The 17,347-nt window shown below is 63.5% G+C and overlaps 1 protein-coding gene across 12 annotated transcripts in view; it reads right to left on the reverse strand.

Annotated features, from left to right (window-relative positions):
- Window positions 1-10,981, reverse strand: part of ADAMTSL2 (ADAMTS like 2) — a 33,368-nt gene extending 22,387 nt beyond the window's left edge. For 5 of the 12 annotated variants that reach the window (XR_015136085.1, XR_015136086.1, XM_086324216.1 and 2 more), the window contains exons 1-8: window positions 10,768-10,981; window positions 8,686-8,776; window positions 7,980-8,122; window positions 6,915-6,990; window positions 5,689-5,791; window positions 5,086-5,231; window positions 4,829-4,952; window positions 860-940 (exon numbers count right to left, since the gene is read on the reverse strand). Coding sequence is in view for 10 of the 12 variants with exons in the window: in XM_086324216.1 (XP_086180342.1) it covers window positions 860-940; window positions 4,829-4,952; window positions 5,086-5,231; window positions 5,689-5,791; window positions 6,915-6,990; window positions 7,980-8,122; window positions 8,686-8,775 (763 nt within the window). In the remaining 2 variants the exon portion in view is untranslated. Of the gene's footprint in view, window positions 1-859; window positions 941-4,828; window positions 4,953-5,085; window positions 5,232-5,688; window positions 5,792-6,914; window positions 6,991-7,979; window positions 8,196-8,685; window positions 8,777-10,343; window positions 10,544-10,767 lie in introns of those variants that run through there. The other 7 variants (XM_086324212.1, XM_086324219.1, XM_086324217.1 and 4 more) reach the window with 7 other exon arrangements.
- Window positions 10,982-17,347: the final 6,366 nt, after the last annotated feature.

The raw sequence follows: 17,347 nt of genomic DNA on the forward strand, positions 1-17,347 counted from the left end.
GTTCAACCCGGGGTCCTTTAGCAAATACCCCACCCCCATGCCAGCACTCCCTAGGAAGGGTGGCTGCACCCTGCCAGCCCTGGCCCCCGAGAAGATGCCTCGAGAGGCAGGGAGGTGCATCAGGCTTCGGGGACAGCTTGCCTGCCTGGGTCCCTGGCCTGCCTGGCTGAGATCAGTTGTCAATACCTATCCTCCTCGGCCAGAAAGGGCTCCCCAGGGGTACAGACAAGGTGCATGGCCCCACCAACCTCCAGCCGCACAGGGAGCCCTTCCAGACATGGTCACCCAGGTGGGCCTCACTGCCTTGGCCACCACGCAACTTACTCCAGAATCCTCAAGTCAGAGACCCCACCTGGGTCCGGCTCCCCACCAGAATGGCCAGTGGCCAGAACATCAACTCCAGGCCCCAGGTGGGAGCTTGCATCCCACCCCTGCTCCTTGTCACCCTTGGCTTCCGACTGGCTGCCCACTTCCATTCTGCTCTGCCTCAACCTTCTCACCCCCGGACTGTCAGTCCTCAGACCCTGGGGCAGGACGGGGGTTCAGAGATGCCGCCTCTGGCACCTCCAGTTCTCTCCCATGCCAGGCTGCCCGGAGACGGGGCGCTCACCACCTGAGTCACAGCCCCCTCTTGAGTCAAGCTGCCCGGAGTGTGAGGTCTTTCCACACCTGGGACGAGGTCAGCCTCCGATGACTCCCCAGCCCCCACCCCATAGACACTTACACACAGGCAGAGTTGCGGCTTCCAGGGCCACCGCTCTTCTGCAAGGTCAAACGCCCCCCATTCACCCACCACCCCTACATCTCACCCCCTGTAAATCCGCAAGCCCGGCGAGCCTCCCGGGCCCCACATACACACCCAGCACGTCCGCAGACTTCTTCCGCTCCACGATCTGAATGTCTCGGGCGCCAGCCGGGATGTGGGTGACCAGAGAGTAACCTGGGGGAGAGGACAGCGGTGAGCCGCGGGTCGGCCGTGACCGGCGCCTCTCGAGAGGAAAGGCAGCTCTGGATGGCGGTCACCACCCTCTTGCGCTTCTGGTGGGCGAGATGCAGTGTCTCAGGGCAGCCCCGTCCCCACCCAAGAGCTGCACCCAGGCCCCCAAGGGGCGAGTGCACAGCGCTGTGGGAACCCCCTATGAGTCTGGAGAGCTGACCAGCCTCCCCAGCACGGCTTGAGTGGTACTGCATTCCAAGACACTTTCCTATCGAGGCCATGGGTGCCACGCCCAAGTACCTGCCCTGTCCTCCTGAGGGATGCCACAGGCCCCACAGGTCATAGATCGGCCAGAGTCAAATGTCCTCGGTCCTGCTCTGCTGCTATCACCAACGTGGCTCTGGGCAAGCTGCTGGAGCCTCGGGCCTCCATGTTCTCATCCACACACAGGGATGACGGCCCCCACGCTCGGTGATGGAGGGGATTCTGGGTAGCTCAGAGTCTGACCCTGAGGATGCTCTCATTATTATTATTTTAGAAACCCACACTGTCATAACATCGCACTGATTTTACAGGCTTGCTACATTAGAAATGTAGGTGAGGGAGCACGCGGCCCCAGCTCGGGGCCTGTCATCAAAGGCCCCAGCAGGTGAGGAGGCAACCACGGAGATTCCCGCAGAGCCCCCTACAAAGGGACCAAGGGTTTTGGGGGCAGGGTCTGAGGAAGGGGGCTGCTGCTGGAAGGTGGTAGAGGGTTCGCTGGGGAGAAGGAAGGGAGATTTTTAAAGCCTTAAGAATGAAAAGCCTTCCAGGAGAAGATGGTGAGAAAGTTCTGGAATCAGGTTTGCCGGGGCCGACCCTCAGGTCACCTGAGGAACATGTGGGCCCCCCTGGCAGATGAGACGCTTCTACAGGCTGCTTCCCTTCACGGGCACCTGAAGACCCTGAGCTTGTCCTTCCAGCCAGCAGGGTGCCCCTAAACGCTTCACTACTGGCCCTCTTGGTGGGGGCGCAGGTGCTGTGACCTGCAGTGCTGGCCTGATTCCGGGGTGCAAACACTTCCTGTCGCAGTGGCCAATTTCAAACTGCCAACCGGTGTCGCTGGGTGCGGGGCTGGGGAAAGGGACACAGTCATCTACCTGCTGCCCTAGTACTTCCGGCTGCCACAGACTCAGCAATAACTCTCGAGGTAAAACGATTAGGAAGTGAGGACTGCGCTTGTTCAGTCGCTCAGTCGTGTCTGACTCTTTGCAACCCCATGGACGGCAGCATGCCAGGCTTCCCTGTCCTTCACCATCTCCTGGAGTTTGCTTAAATTCACATCCACTGAGTCAGTGACACCATCCAACCATCTCATCCTCTGCTGTCACCTTCTCCCCAACCCTCACTCTTTCCCAGCATCAGGGTCTTCTTCCAGTAACTTGGCTTTTTGCATCAGGAGACCAACATATTAGAGCTTTAGCTCAGCATCAGTCCTTCCAGTGAATACTTAGGGTTGATTTTCTTTAGGATTAACTGGTTGACTTTGCTTAAATATCTCTTATTTAAATGAAGGTTTGTGCATCATTGCTTAGTCGTGTCTGACTCTCTGTGACCCCGTGGACTGTAGCCTGCCAGGCTCCTCTGTCCATGGGATTCTTCAGGCAAGAATACTGGAGTGGCTAGCCATTGAAGGTCTACATATCAGTTCAGTCACTCAGTCGTGTCTGACTCTTTGTGACCCCATGGACTGCAGCACACCAGGCCTCCCTGTCCATCACCAACTCCCAGAGTTTACTCAAACTCATGTCCGTCGAGTCAGTGAGGCCATCCAACCATCTCATCTTCTGTCATCCCCCTTTTCTGCTGCCTTCAATCTTTCCCAGCATCAGGGTCTTTTCCAATGAGTCAGCTCTTTGCATCCAGTGGCCAAAAAATTTGGAGTTTCAGCTTCATCATCAGTCCTTCCAATTAATATTCAGGACTGATCTCCTTTAGGATGGACTGGTTGGATCTCCCTGCAGTCCAAGGGACTCTCAAGAATCTTCTCCAACACCACAGTTCAAAAGCATCAATTCTTCGGCGTTCAGCTTTCTCTACAGTCCAACTTTCACATCCATACATGACCACTGGAAAAAACCATAGCCTTGACTAGACGGACCTTTGTTGTCAAAGTAATGCTTCTGCTTTTTAATATGCTGTCTAGGTTGCTCATAACTTTTCTTCCAAGGAGTAAGCGTCTTTTAATTTCATGGCTGCAGTCACCATCTGCAGTGATTTTGGAGCCCCAAAAAATAAAGTCTGCCACGGTTTCCACTGTTTCTCCATCTATTTACCATGAAGTGATGGGACCGGACTCCATGATCTTCATTTACATATACTTATTTTTAAATTAGCGACCAGCTCACAAGATTCTTCCCCGTGGTTACCATGCACACGTCTACCAGGGGACCATGTGCGTCAGTTCTTAGGACCTCAGACCCAGGATCACGCTGTCTGGGTTCAGACCCAAGTCTGCTCTTTTGGCTGGGTGACCTTAACCTGGTTTCGTAGCCTCTCTGCTTCCACACCTGTAACATGACAGCAGTGTGGGCCTGCCCAGAGGAGCTGCTGTGAGGTGGGAGCGGGGCAGGCTTGCTGTGCGTGGCTCTGTGCACAGAAGGCACTTGGAAGAAATGTGTGGGACTGGCTCTGTGTCAGCCCCCAGGCCCCCAGGCTGAGACCTTCGTGCAGGCACGGGCCCCCGTACCCTCTAGCTCCCGGCACACAGGCGGTGCTCAGATGAGACCACTGCCCAAATGCTGCCTCTGCTGTGTCCACACCCTGGGACCTGGCAGAAGGTCCTGCAGGCAGGTGTGTGCAAGGAAGGGAGGAAGCACACGACGTCTTTGCCCACACTCCTTCCAAAGTGAGCCCTGCAGAGAAAGTGGCCTGTGCTCACTGTACCTGTCAGGCATTATTCAGAGCCCTGTCCAGCTGGGCCTCCGCTAAGACACCTCTCCTTTTCTTACCCTGACCCTCCTCAGTCGGCGTGTTCATCCCTGGGTCCCACGTCCAAGCTCTAACACTAACTCCGAAATTATACATCTGCTCCGCCTCCAGGAGAGGTATGGTCCCAACAGCCAGGTCCTTGGGGGCTCTCCAGGGGTTGGTTCCAGTCCAGATGTGCCTTGCCTCTGTGGGGGACTTCAAGTAGGCAGTTCCCACCCTGCACCTCAGTTTCCCCATCTGCTAAATGGGTTTTGAGCTGCCCTGCCTCTCCCAGTCCAGAGGCTGTGATAACCCAGTTTAATCCCACAGCATTAACCGAGACCCAAGAATGCCTCCAGTTTAACCCCGAATATTATAAGCGACATCCCTCCAAAAGCGTCAAGTCCCAGCACATGCACGGACCCCCTGTCGGCCCAGCCCGTAGACCCCAGAGCTGGATGCTCCGGTGAGGCCGCTGACAAGCCGCGGCCTGGGAAAGAGAGGGGCCGGCTCTGCGCTGGGTCGGCCAGGCCGGTGGGACCCAGTGCGTCCTTTCAGCCCTGGAGACTTGGGTCTGAGAGCTCAGCCCCCAGAATCCATGTGCCCAGGCCCCACCCTCAGGTCAGCGGCAAGGACTGAACGCGTGCCTCAGTTTCCCCCTGTTACGAGCGGGGCTAATACCTCCTTGTAGGCTGTGCTGAGTCGGAGGGGGTCCCCCAGCCCCGTGCGTACCAGGGCACCTGGGATCCAGGGGTGCGAACACAGAGCTGCTCTCAGTCCTGTCCCCAAGGGGTCCTTCCAGAGCTGCTGGGCCAGCCCCGCCAGGCCTGGGCAAAGGATCGGGGGGGCGGGGGGCCAGGAGGGGAAGAACCCTGCACGGTCACTCGGCGGCCACAGGCAGGCTAACCCAGGCCCTGGACCCAGGGCGCCAGAGGCTCTTACCCAGGTGGGTGTTCCCTTTGCGGTAGTTGCCCGTCACGTGGGTGCAGCTGCTCCCGTCGCCCTGGCAGACGCCGCACTTGTCCAGCGTGTGGGTGGAGAAGAGAACCCCGTCACAGCCGATGGGCTGCAGGAAGGGAGGCGGAGAGGCTGCTGGGAGGGCGCCGAGGTGAGACCCCGGGGCCGCCACCGCCTGGGCGATGGGGTGGGCGGCGGGCGCGAGGGCACCGGTGCTTGCTTCTGCTACAGTGTTGAACAACCTCACATTTTCCAGACACGCAGACCCCGCGCAGGTCGGCGAGCTTGCAGGACGTGCCGTCGCGGGCGGGCACCATGAGCTGCCGCTGGCCATCCACGGTGGTGCAGTGCAGGTCACATGGCTTGCTGGAGATGTGCACGTAGTCGTCTGCGGGGAGACGGGGGTCTCAGGGCGCTGCAGGGCCGGAGTCGGGGACCCGCTGGAGACAGCCCTCCGTCCACGGCACAGAGGGGGACACTGAGACCTGGAGAGGGGAAGGGACTTTGCCCAGGGCCTCAGGGGTAGAAATGGGGACTGAGATGCACGTGATCTGGCCCAGGTTCCAGCCTCTGCTGCCCTGTGAGTAGTGGGCAGCATCCCCTCTGCAGGAGGTCTGAGCCGACTTGGTGGCCCCCCTGCACCTCCTCCGTGAGCAGGAGAAGCCAAGTCCGGTACACTGTTGCCTAAACTCCTGGGAACCTTCGACAAGATCCCCCCCCCGGCCTGTTTCCCCAACTGCCCGCCCGCTGGACAAGGGCACTCCCTCCCGTGGTCCCCAGGGGCTGGCCACAGGGCTGGGTCCCTGCGGAACGGGCCGCTGCTGCGTGGCCCGGGGCTGAGCTACCCGGGTAGAGCGGCTTCCACTGGTGCCTGCGCCCGTTGTACACGCGGGAGTTGAAGGAGGTGCACTGCTCCTCGCGGAAGCTCCTCCCGTCCGGCGGACACTCCTGGGAGCAAGAGGCAGGGAAGGCGGCTCTGGGAGGAACTCGGCCCGACAAAGGCATTTTCGTCCAGGCTGGGCAGGAAGTGGCTGCAGCCGGCACGGCTGTGCCAGGGCCGAGGCCCGCGGGGTGGCCTCTCCTCCCCACTCTCAATCTGTCAGGCTCTCTGGAAGGAGGGCGGGGGCACCGGGCCTCCAGGCCCACGTGTGCTGACCCTCCCGCTGCTGCGGGCTGGATCCCGTCACCCCCCACCACCCTGGCCGTCTCCCCCGCTGCCCATGGAGCTGCGGGGACACCAGCCTGGCCTGTGCTCTCCCTGCCTCCTGTGGAAAGGGGCCCATCTGCGTGTCTGCAGCCACAGCCACGGGGCCCGGGACATGGGCGTTGACTGAAGGGGCTTGACTTCGTGGAAGAGGAGCCCAAGGAGGCCAGAAGCCCAACTGGCCAAGTGTCCCTCCTGTGCTCGAGTCTGGAGGGCAGCTGACCCACGAGGCTGACCCAGAAGCCAGTCTGCTCACTTCCACCGACCCCTGAACTCCCACACGTGCACACAGACACAAGGACACACAAGGTCACCTGTCTGCCCCCCCACCCCGCCCTGGGGGTGGGGTTCAGACTGGCTCGGGCCCCATCATCGTGAAATGCCTGGAGGCCAAGCCAGAGTGGTTGCTTCCAGCCAGCCCGGCCCGGCCACCTTGCTGCAGAGCGAGGTTAACAGAGAAGGTTCGGGGGCTGAGTGCGTGGGCACGGAGGGGGTACGTGGGGGCTGCAGCCGGAACGGGGCCGCCTATGACATCAAGCCTCCCTGGGAACACGGTTCACCCTGGGTGTAGGGGGGCACAGGTGGCCAGAGATCTCAAACCCTGAGGTCACATGAGAGCTCTGCCAGCAGAAGCGGGTCCTTCCCGCTCAGATGCCCGCAGCCCGTAGTGGGCACCAGGGACTTGACTTGAGGCAGGGAGTGGAATTCTGAGCCTGGGGACCCCCACCCCCACTTCTGTTCCTTGGGATGCAGGGGGCAGGCCCAGGACAGAGTATCCACAGGGCTGGGGCCACCGGGAAGCCGTCTGGAGTCCTGCCTGTGACGGGCTGTGGGGGGTGGGCGGTGGTCCAGCCAGGCGGGCCTCACCTGCACTCTGCATAGCTGGTACCTCTTGGACGTGCCCGTGCAGGTCCGGTTCCCGGCACCTGTGACGGACGTCTTCCTGGAGGGAGGACCCGGGCTGTGAGCTCAGGTCAGGAGTGGCCAGCTGCCATCCTGACCCTGCTCCCAGCCCTCCCCTGGACCGCGCCCCCCAGCCCCGAGCCTCTGCGGGCTCCTCTGACCGAGGCCTCCTTCTGCCCCACTCCATCCCCGCTGCTCCAGCAAAGCCTGCTCCTGTCACAGGCACCCCCATAGTTTCAGGGTGCGTCTCAGCCTCTTCCTGGGGGAGGGGCAAGGTCCCGTTCACATCTGAGTCCTCAGCACACAGTGCACAGTCTTAGGCCACAGAATTAGTGATGGCAGAACAGCGTTCACCATGGGCCCGGCCCTCTGCTAAAGAGCACGCGCACGCGCACACACACACACGGTCTCGCATTCTCAGAAACGTCAGGTGGGCGCGAGCATAATCTCCGCTCCACAAAGAGGAAACTGATACTCAGAGAGGTTAAGTGACTTCCCCAAGGTCACACAGCTAGGAAGTTGCAGATGCAAGATGTGAACACAGGTCTGGCCAGCAGTAACCACCGCACCGTAGGCTTACCCGGTGTTTATTCACCTCGGGTCTTCAGGAGAGAGAAGGCCAGGGTGGGACTGACCACTCCTGAAAGAGCCCTAGGCAGATCCTCTTTCCCCAGTGCCCCAGAGAGGGATGAACTGCAGGACACTCTTGCCTGGGACCCGACAGAAGCCGTGTCCCCAAGGGAGGCCAGTGAAGACTGACCGGCTCAGCTGGCCTGTGCAGCCTCAACCTGAAGGCCACGTTCAACCCGGGCCCCCCACCCAGCAGCTGCTGCCCGCCTCCCCACCCCGCTCCAGTCGGGCGGCCACCCCACGGGCCCCGCCTCCCCGCCCCCTGCAGTCCAGGCGGCCAGCCCCACGGGGCCCGCCTCCCCGCCCCCTGCAGTCCGGGCGGCCACCCCACGGGCCCCGCCTCCCCGCCCCCTGCAGTCCGGGCGGCCAGCCCCACGGGGCCCCGCTTCACACCAGCACCTCTGCTGTAGGCAGTGCCGCTCCTGGGACGTCACCCCAGCCCCGCAGCTGCGGGAACACGCCGTCCATTTGGTCCACTCTCCCCACCAGTAGGCGGTGGCGTCGGGGCCCACCTCCAGGCTGTTGGACGTTGGGCTGTTGTCCTGGGTGAGAGGCCCCACGACGGTTAAAAGGAGGCTGGAGCACCTGGCCAGACGGGCCTGCCGACCCCGTGCCCTGGACGGGAGGACACAGCCCCCTGGGTGGGTTGCTCGAAGCCCCGGCTCAGACCTCCAGGGGGGTCTCCGAGGGACCTCCCAGAGAGCTGAGCACCTCAAGTGCTGCCTAATCTTGAGATCTGGAACCTTCTGGGGGCTTGGTGGGATCCTGATGCCAAACCTAACCATCCTCTCTGGCTCCCAAGTGGCCTGTGGAAAGGTGCCAGCCAGCCTGGGCTCTGCAGGACCCAAATCCACCTGTCCACACGCTACACCCCGGGCCTTCGTGCTGAAGGGGAGCACCCCATCCCCACAGCCCCCAGCCTGCCAGACTGGCAAGGTTGCCGGAGTGGCCAGAGCCCCCGCCACCGCCCACCCAGGGGCTGGCCTGACCGGCATGTAAAGCGTGCTCCTGGGAGCAGAGGGTGCCCCCAGGCCCCTGCCCTGCATCTTGCCATGCAGCTCTCGGCGTCAGCCCATCTGGGTGAGGGCCTGTGCTCCCCACTCACCGTGGTCCCTGTGGACGACACGCTCCCAGTCACTAGGGCCACAGCCAGCAGGGGCCAGGCCCATCGTGAAGACTGCCATCTGCCCTCCATCCTAGGAAGCAAGGCCACAGTCACTGCCAGGCCAGGCCCAGCTCCCCTTGCAGGCGGCCAGAGTCTGCTTTGGTGAAAAACCCCCCAGGGGCCCCCCCAGTGAGGCCTGAGATTATCTGGGATCTGTTGGTAGTGGCTGCCTGCCAGCCCTGTTGGGTGGGCTCCGTGAGTGATTGGAGATGCCTGCCATGGGCTTGAGACCCTAGAATGATGGTGTGTGTGCTAAGCCCATTCCACCAGATCTGAGGGCATTTGGGGACATGGGCCAAGCTTTGACTTGGAATACCTGAGCTCCTTGGAGGATGCCTGGGGAGAAACCCAGGGACACAGATAGGCCCAGGCTTCACCCCCTGGATGAAGGAGCTAAGGATCAGTCTATTACCTCGGCCGCTGGACCTGGCCCGAGCAAGAGCACCCTGGGGTTTTTGTCTGCTTAGCACTTGCTGACCTACACGGGAGAACGATCCTTCCCACCGGCCATGTGGAGCTGCTGGAGTGGGTGTGGGTGCAGACTGTGCCAGGCCCTCCCTGGACACAGCTGCTCCCTGCCTCGGAGGGACCCCAGGCTGCGCAGAGCCCAGGCACCTCTGTCCCCTCCCTCCCAAGAGAAGACACGCAGCTCGCACCTCTGGGCTCTTGGCGTGAGGGTGACCCAGGGCCACCCTGGGGCTGTTCCCTTCCTGAGAAGTCCAGCACCCCCAGCCCAAAACATGGCTTGACCTCCCTGCTACGGTTTAGTCACTCAGTCGTGTCTGACTCCTTGCGGCCCCATGGACTGTAGCCTGCCAGGCTCCTCTGTCCATGGGATTTCCCAGGCAAGAATCCTGGCATGGGTTGCCATTTCCTTCCCCAGGGGATCTTCCCGGACCCAGGATCGAACCCGCGTCTCCTGCACTGGCAGAAGGATCCTTTACCACTGAACCACTGGGAAGCCCATACTTGTCCTCCCTGCCAGGGTTTAAATCAAGGGCTGCCTCCAGCCTCCTGGGCCCTCAGCCTCCCTTCTGTGCCCCTGAGATAGAAGTACCAGCTGGGGGCCCACAGTGACCTCTGGCCAGGGTCTGTCTCAGGTCCTGAGTGTCGCTTGCCAACGGGTTGGAGGAGTTTCGGAAACCCCCAAGCCCACCCCCTCTAGCCCGGAACCAGAGAGGGGAGCCCGTTTGCCCAGAGCCACACAGCATCTATGTGGCCAACTAGCCCCCAGACCCCAGAGCAAACAGGGATAAGTTCCAGGGAAAGATAGCAGAAAGCCCCCGCCACCGGACGCCTGCCAGCCCTGAAAACAGCTCCTCATCTGCCCCCTCTCCTCCATCAAACCCTCACCTCCTCGTGGGCTCAAGCACCTGCAAGTGTCCAGGAGCTACGCCAACGCCAGCCTCGCACCCCAAGAATGTCTCTCTGCCCCAGATGGGGCAGTAGTCCACCCCAGAATTTGGAGCTGAGACCTCGAGATCCGTGACTCCCCAGCCGCCTGCCTGCCTGCCTGCCTGCCCGCCCACCACCCGGGGGCTGCCCCTCCCCTGCAGGCCCCCACCTGCACCCCCACCAGCCCCCCTGCCAGCACGGACCCCCGTCGGCAGTCCCATTGGCTTGTCTGTGGCCCCGGCTCCTGCCGGCAGGCTGAAGACAGGTGCTGAGCCGGCCGCACACTTGGTTTTCATTAAGGCTCCCAGACAGCCGTGGCTGCAGGCCAGGCCCAGCTCACGCGGGATCCAGCCCTCCCTGGGGTCCAAAAACAGCCGCCACCGGCCAGCGGGAGAGGCTTGCCCTGCAAGCGAGGGCTTCGGGCTCAGGGAAGCTACAAGCTGAGGGACCCCCACCCACCGCCCCGGGCTGGGCTCAGAGGGTCTGGACCCCTCCCCAGGAGCCCCTGCTCCTGTTATATAACGGCTCCCCGAGGGGCCAGGGGCTGACCTGCAGACACTGGGGCTGCACCTTCATCCTGGGCGGGCAGCCATGGGAAGGGAAGCCAGAGGCGGGGAGGTGGCCTACCTGGCCGGGCTCGGCAGGGTGTCCTCGCGGGGGAAGGGGCCGCGGCCGCGGGCAGGCTAGCCAGGTGCGCGGTGCAGGGGGAGGCTGGGACGCTGAGGGCCGCAGGCTGTGCCTCTCTCCCTCCTGTCTGCTCCCCCGCCCCCTGGCCGCCTCCCTCCTCCACTTCAAAGCGCACCCACGAGAGGGGGTTCCCAGGGAGGCGCAGCCCAGCGGCGGCCGGGCGGGCGGGCGCGGCGGCCTTTATAGCTGTCAGGCAGACGGGGAGGAACTCACACTTCCCACCAGGCTGCTCCCCCGCCCGCCGCCCCGCCGGCCGGCCCGGCGCACACTTTAACCCGCTCCGCGCCTCTGGAGCACAGCCAGGCCGGCCCAGCTGCCTGCCGCCCGCCGCCGCTGTGAGTGGAGAGGCCGCCGGCCCGGGGACACCACGCGGGACCGTGTGTCTAGGTGTCCAGACAGAGTGGCCGCTGGCCCAGGGTCACAGGGGAGCTCGGTGGGGAGGGTGGGGGAGCAGAACTGAGCCCCAGGCTCTGTCCGTTGGATGCCTGCCTCCCTGGGGGGCGGGGTGGGGGGGGGGGCGATGCCGTCTCTGCCCCTCCCCAGAATGGATCCTAGGTGTGTGATACGGCCATCTGATGGCTGGCGCTTACAGATGGTGAGGCTGGGGTCGGGAGGGGACACCAGGCTCTGTGGTCACCCAGCCAGGCTTGGAGATGTTTCTCCTGAGCCGCGGAGGGACTGACCGAGACCCAGCGCAGGCCCCAGCCAAGGGTCCGGGGACGGGACAGGAGGGCCCGCGGCCCGCGGACCAGACAGCTAGCATGGCCGGAGCCAGCGGTGGGGGGGAGGAGCGCAGAGCTTTACAGATGTTCACACCAGCTTGGCAGGGCACACGGCCTGGCTGGGCGCGCGCCAGCTGGGCAGCCCCTGGCAGGCCGGCGTGGGGCTCCAGCCTGCGTTCCTGCTGAGTCAGAGCGTGGAGCAGAGCACGGAGCCAGCAGCACACACTCCGGCCGCACCCCCCTCCCTCCCCGGCACCCAGGGGGCACCCCAGACACTGCAAGTCGCCCCGGAAGCAGGCCAGGCCCCCGCCCCACACACCAGGCCCTCCGGAGCCCGGCACACAGGGACACCTCCACACACGGTGGGCGTGGAAGGGGGCGACCCCGGACACTGCAGCCATCCCCGGCCTCTGTGCTGCAGATGGCTCACAGTGGCGCCTGGAGGGCCCTCCCCCTCCTGCGTCCTCCCTGCCGGAAGGAACTGCGGCAAGCTCCTCCAGGCCGAGAACCATTCCACCCCTGGGGAAGCTCTGCCACCAGCAGGAGCGGCGGGGGAGGAGAGCCAGCAACCGCGCCCGCTGCCCTGCCACCGTCCTGTCCCTCCTGCCTGAGTCCTTTCTGCCTGCCGAGAGCTAAGAGCTCCCCATTTTACAGACGGAGAAACTGAGGCTCCGAGACCGCCCAGGGACGCCCAGGCTCGCATGTCTGGTAAGCAGCCCAGCCCAGCCCCCTGGTGAGCACATCCCCGCCATGGCAGGCTCTTGGATCGGGTTCATCCTCTCCAGACTCTGGGAAGGCAGGTCTTATCCATCTCTGGTTTTTTTCCCCTGGGGCCCCTGGGATGTTCAGTGGAACCCAGGCCCACACTGCCCCCTGTTGGCACACTGGATAGCAGACACGATGGGACCCGTCACACAGCACTGGTGAGCGTGCACACGCACACACGTGCAAACGTGTGTGCACATCCATGCACACGTATGTGCACACACATACAGGGGCACACACTCACCGACCCCCTCACAGGCACCCTGCTGATCACTCTCGCACGCTGGGGCCTCTGCCTGCCCCACCCCGTCCCTCCAGCCAAGCACCAGTGCTCTGCATCCCCAGTCAGAGTCCCCAGCTCTCCGGACACAGCTGGATTCGCGTCCAGCCAGAGCCAGAGTGACTAATGGTTTCCCGTGGGAGGGACCCTACAGCCAGCCGGCGCAAACGCCCCAGCACCTTCTCTTTGCTCAGTGGGACAGCGCCCGGGAGGCAGGATGCCACCCTGGCTCTGGGACCTCCAGCAGGTGTGTGACCTGGGCTGGCCCCCCATCCATCCCCACCCCACCCTCAACCTCCAGGAGCTGGCCAGGGCTCCCCCTCCCAAAGGGACACCAGCCTTCCCCCAGACTCCAGACCCACAGGGAGCTATGACCACGGCTTGGTCCGCTGGTGGTCTGGGGGAAGGCCCGGGGCCCTAAAAACCCTAAGAATTGCGGGGGGTGTTTGGTGATAAAGAATCAAGCACAGCCAGGAAGCACGACCGAAGGCCTTGTCCTGTGCCCAGCGCAGAGCTGCCGTCGGTTCCGCAGAACTGGTCAGGCCGGGCTTCCTGGTCCTCACGTGCCCTCTGGGCCCACCTCGTGGGGCTGCAGCCAGACCTGGATGGCAGATCCAGAGGATCTGAGTGTTGGCGACCAGAGCAGCAGCCCAGGCTCAGAAGAGGCCACGCCTGGGGTCCATACTCTGCCGTCACCGTTGCTGAAGGTTTAATCGCATCATCTTAGAATTTGTGCTCCGGGGGTGACATTGCATGGGGCGATGGAGCCTCTGCCGGGGGGCCGCCCACCCCTCGTGCCTCTCAGGTCTGCCTCGTGCCCCCTGGGGAGCCAGGCTGAGGCGGAGTCTCTGGTGGAGTCCCAAGCGCTCACGCCACGACCTCCCTGGGCCCAGCGGAGCGCAACGTTAAGAGGGAACGGCCCTGGAAGAAAGAGGAAGCTTTGACCTGTTGGTGAATGAGGGGCTGCCCGTTTCGCACTGAGCCCCAGGTCACCCTCAGCTCACCCCAAGCTCACCCGGGGGCCCTTGGAATTGCTGTTTCCCAGCCCTGACGATGCCCAGGGCTCCCTGGGGTGTCACAGAAAGAAGTGGCTTGGAGCCCCCATCTTGGTTCCTGCCATCCCCTCCCTGGAGCCCTTGTTCACACCCATCTGGATGTTCCCGGCCCTCCAGATGATCTCCTGAGCACACCTCCTCCAGGAAGCCCACCCGGCAGCAGCCCAGCACTTTGATCAGGCTTTCCGACCCGTGGCTGGGACTCAGTGCATCCCTGGCACCTACCAGGGCCCAGCACACAGAAGGTGCTCAGCGCGTGGAAGGGCAGATTTGTCTGGCAGCCCCTGACGTTTGGGGTGAGGGGGAGGTGTCCCTACCACTCTCTGTGTAGCCCTGGTTGAGATGCTCTGGACACCTGGGTTTTTTTTAGAGATTTTTCACCAGACCTGGATTTCTGAAGAACTTGGAAACAGGAAAACGTGCACATTTCTGTGGGAAGGTGAGGTGAAGCGTGGAACAAGGCGGAAGGAGAGGAGCCTGCTCAGGGAAGGGATGGGTCAGGGAGGAGGAGGCGCACAGTGGGCCAGGGGTGACCGGCTTGGCGGTCCTGGCGGTTGGACAGTCACGCTGGGAGCTGGGCCCTGTCCTGTACAGCCAAGTGTCCAAAACAGAGCTCTGAAGGTGGGGGACCAGGGCCAGAGATCCTGCGAGGGGGTCCTCAACTCTGGCACCCAGAGGCCCGCCAACGTGGCCTGGAGGACCCCCACCCTTCCCCGCCACGTCCTGCTGCCCACCCAGAGCCTGGAGCACCCTGGCCCACTTCTGACAGCGGAGCCCTTCTTCCCAACGGGGACCGGGCCACCAAGGGCCGCTGTGGTCAGTTTGGAAGTGGTGGGCCAGGACCGGAAGAGAACCAGGCCCCAGCAGAGGCCCCAGCGGCCGACCCCACCCCCAGAGCTCTCCGCCCAGCCCAAGGCAGGCCCAGCTTTCTCTGCTCTGGATCTTCCCGCTCCGGGAGAACCCTCCTCCACAGACCACTGCGGGTCAGCAGCGCACGTGTGTGTCAGTCGCTCAGTCGCATCCGACTCTTCGCGACCCCACGGACTCTATTCCGCCAGGCTCCTCTGTCCATGGGGTTCTCCAGGCAAGAATACCGGAGTGGGTTGCCATGCCCGACTCCAGAAGGTCTGCTCCCACCCAGGGATCGAACCCGGGTCTCCCACCTTGCAGGCGGATTCTTTACCATCTGAGCCACCGGGGAAGCCCCAGGGATCAGTGGGCTGGACCAGAGCTCTCCTCCTCCCTCCTTCCCAGCACTGACGTTTTCTGTTAGGCCAAGTCCTGACGTTCAACCGGGAGCCTCTATATGTAGGCCTCCTCGCTCTTAAAATCCACAAGAAAGAGGCTCCCTTGTCCCCAGATCTGAGAGAAGGATGGGGCCCTGGGGGGCCCTGGCACTACTGGGGCGTTAGCTCTCCACTGCAGCTCCAGGGACAGCCCACCGCCAGGCCAAGGGGCTGGGCGGGACCTGCGTCCTTGGGCTCCTGGCTTACACAGCCCGCCCCAATGTGCAGGAGCCCCCCAGGAAGGCCAGGTGCCCAGGAGCTCCGTCCCATCTCAGCCTCACTCTCCCCTCTGCACAGAGAGGCGGACCCAGTGAGCAGCCACAGTGGGGGGTGGGGGCAGGGGATGACAAGCCTGTGTCCCCGTCCCAGCCCTGCTCCCAGCCCCCAGGTCCCTTGGGCAGCTGTCTCCGTGCATGGGTGCTGAGGTCCACCTTTCAGAAGAGAATCCCCCTGTAATGACCCACATCGGCTCTTCACTGCTTCTCATGAACAGACACGCAGTGCTTCCTGGGCCAGCTGCTCCCAGAGCCCAGCGCACCTGCCCGTGATCACAGCGACCCTGTGGGACAGCAACGGGCGTCCCTTGCGTCGGTGAGGAGACCGAGGCTCCAGGCCAGAGGGCACAGCAAGGCTGTGGAGCAAGGAGGGCAGAGCCCTCGCCTGGCTCACCCGGCAGCTGTGCAGGAGCTGGGGGCAGCGTGAGCGGCTCACGTCCGGCCATCAGCCGGACACAGCGTGCCTGCTGTCACGGTGCCGGTTGTGGAGGTCTGGGCTGGCACTCCAGCCTGGGGGCCCCAACAAAGGGGTCAGGAGCATCAGTGCCCAGGGACGGGGCGGGGGGCGCCTCGGGGGATCCCTGCACCCAGAGCCAAGGCCTGCCGTGCTCAGAGGTGACCGGAGCTCTAGGCTGGGGCTTCAAATCATGGAGGACGCGAGTGCAGCAGCTGACCCTGCTCTGCAGGCCCAGCTGGGCAGACAGGCAGCTGTCCGGGAGGCGGGGGCCGTGTGGCATTCCGGGCATTTCAGCACCTCTATAAAACCTGAGCGGGGGGGGGGGGGGGAGGGCGGGTCGGCTCCCCCTCCCCGCTCCCCAGGCTGTTGCTGCCCAGTAAAGTGGCCCACCCCACCCAGACCCTGCTGGGTCTCACTGGCACCATCTGCTGGGAAGAGGGGGCATGCTGCCTGCGGTAGGGGTTGGGGGCCTCGGCCAGGATCAATGCCAGCCTCCCCTCCTCTCTGAGCCTCAGTCTTCTCCTCTGTAAAATGGGGAGAGAGAGAGAGACGTCCAGCCACTGACACAGCCCAGAGGGACAAAATAGGAAGAGAGCTTGGCACACACCAGCGCTGAATGAATGTCTGTGTGCGTAAATGGTTTTCAAGATACACAGGGTGGCAGGGCTGAAAATGTGAGAGCTCCCCACCCCATCTCCAGGGGTCAGGCAGGACAGAGAGCTACACTGTGAATTCGGAGGCAACCCCCGGGGGTGGGCACTCTGGCAGGAGGATCCAGGCGTGCTGCCTCTGGGGTCTGCGTTGACCCCAGCACCAGCAGGTGAGGGTGGGGTGGGGGGGGCGTATCAGAGGCCAGCTGGCAGGCAGAGCCCCGGGCAGCGGGGAGGACGGGGTGCCAGCTCACGTCTCTGCTGGCTCCGAGCCTGCCCAGCCTGAGCTGGGCTCCCAGCCCTATGCCTCCAAGGGCAGTGCCACCCCCAAGAAACCAGCCTGCTTCTTCTGCTCTGCACCCCCTCCCAGCTCCCCAGGCGGATCGCTGCCCCCGCACCAGTGAGAACGGAGGGTCATTCCAGCCCTGTTCAGAGCAGGAGGCCTTCCCCCAGGCCAGCTGGTCTGTCTCCAGCCACCAGGTCCCGGCTGGGAGCACACGCAGGCTGCACCCCGACCTCCGTTCTGTGCTCCGCCCCTCTCCTCAGAGGTGGTGAGGGGGTGGTCTTCCGCCCCAGCCCCTTGCCCCAGCCTGGCCACCTGTCTCCCTTCTTCAGGGCGGGCCCCTCCTCAGCCCCCTTCCTCCTTAATCGCTACAACACATGTGCAACTCCCCTGCCCCCCAGCCCCTCCCCCCTTCTCTTTTTCCCTTCCCCAAGCTCTCAGCCCTGGCCCTGGTTTACAGCTGCAAAAAAACACACACACACTCATGCACAAAACCAACTGTGGAATGTTTTCCCGCTTCCGAGTGGGGGGTTGTGGCCCCACAGAGCTCTGTCCTCGCACCCGACAACCAATCCATGTCCACACCGTGCGGGTTCTGCTCCTCCTGGAAGCCGGGGCTGGGGGGCAGAGGTGGTGACCAGCTCGCCGGGAGTCGCCTGCCTCTCACCCAGAGCCGCACACACGCACGCACGGCGGGCCTGGTTCTCCCATTTGGAGCAGCACAGGGCTCCTAGGCGCCAGGCTGAA

Source organism: Bos grunniens, chromosome 11 (assembly GCF_055505025.1).
Source record: "Bos grunniens cultivar Pamir isolate PY7600 chromosome 11, Bosgru_T2T1.0, whole genome shotgun sequence".
In the NCBI taxonomy this organism is placed as follows: domain Eukaryota; kingdom Metazoa; phylum Chordata; class Mammalia; order Artiodactyla; family Bovidae; genus Bos; species Bos grunniens.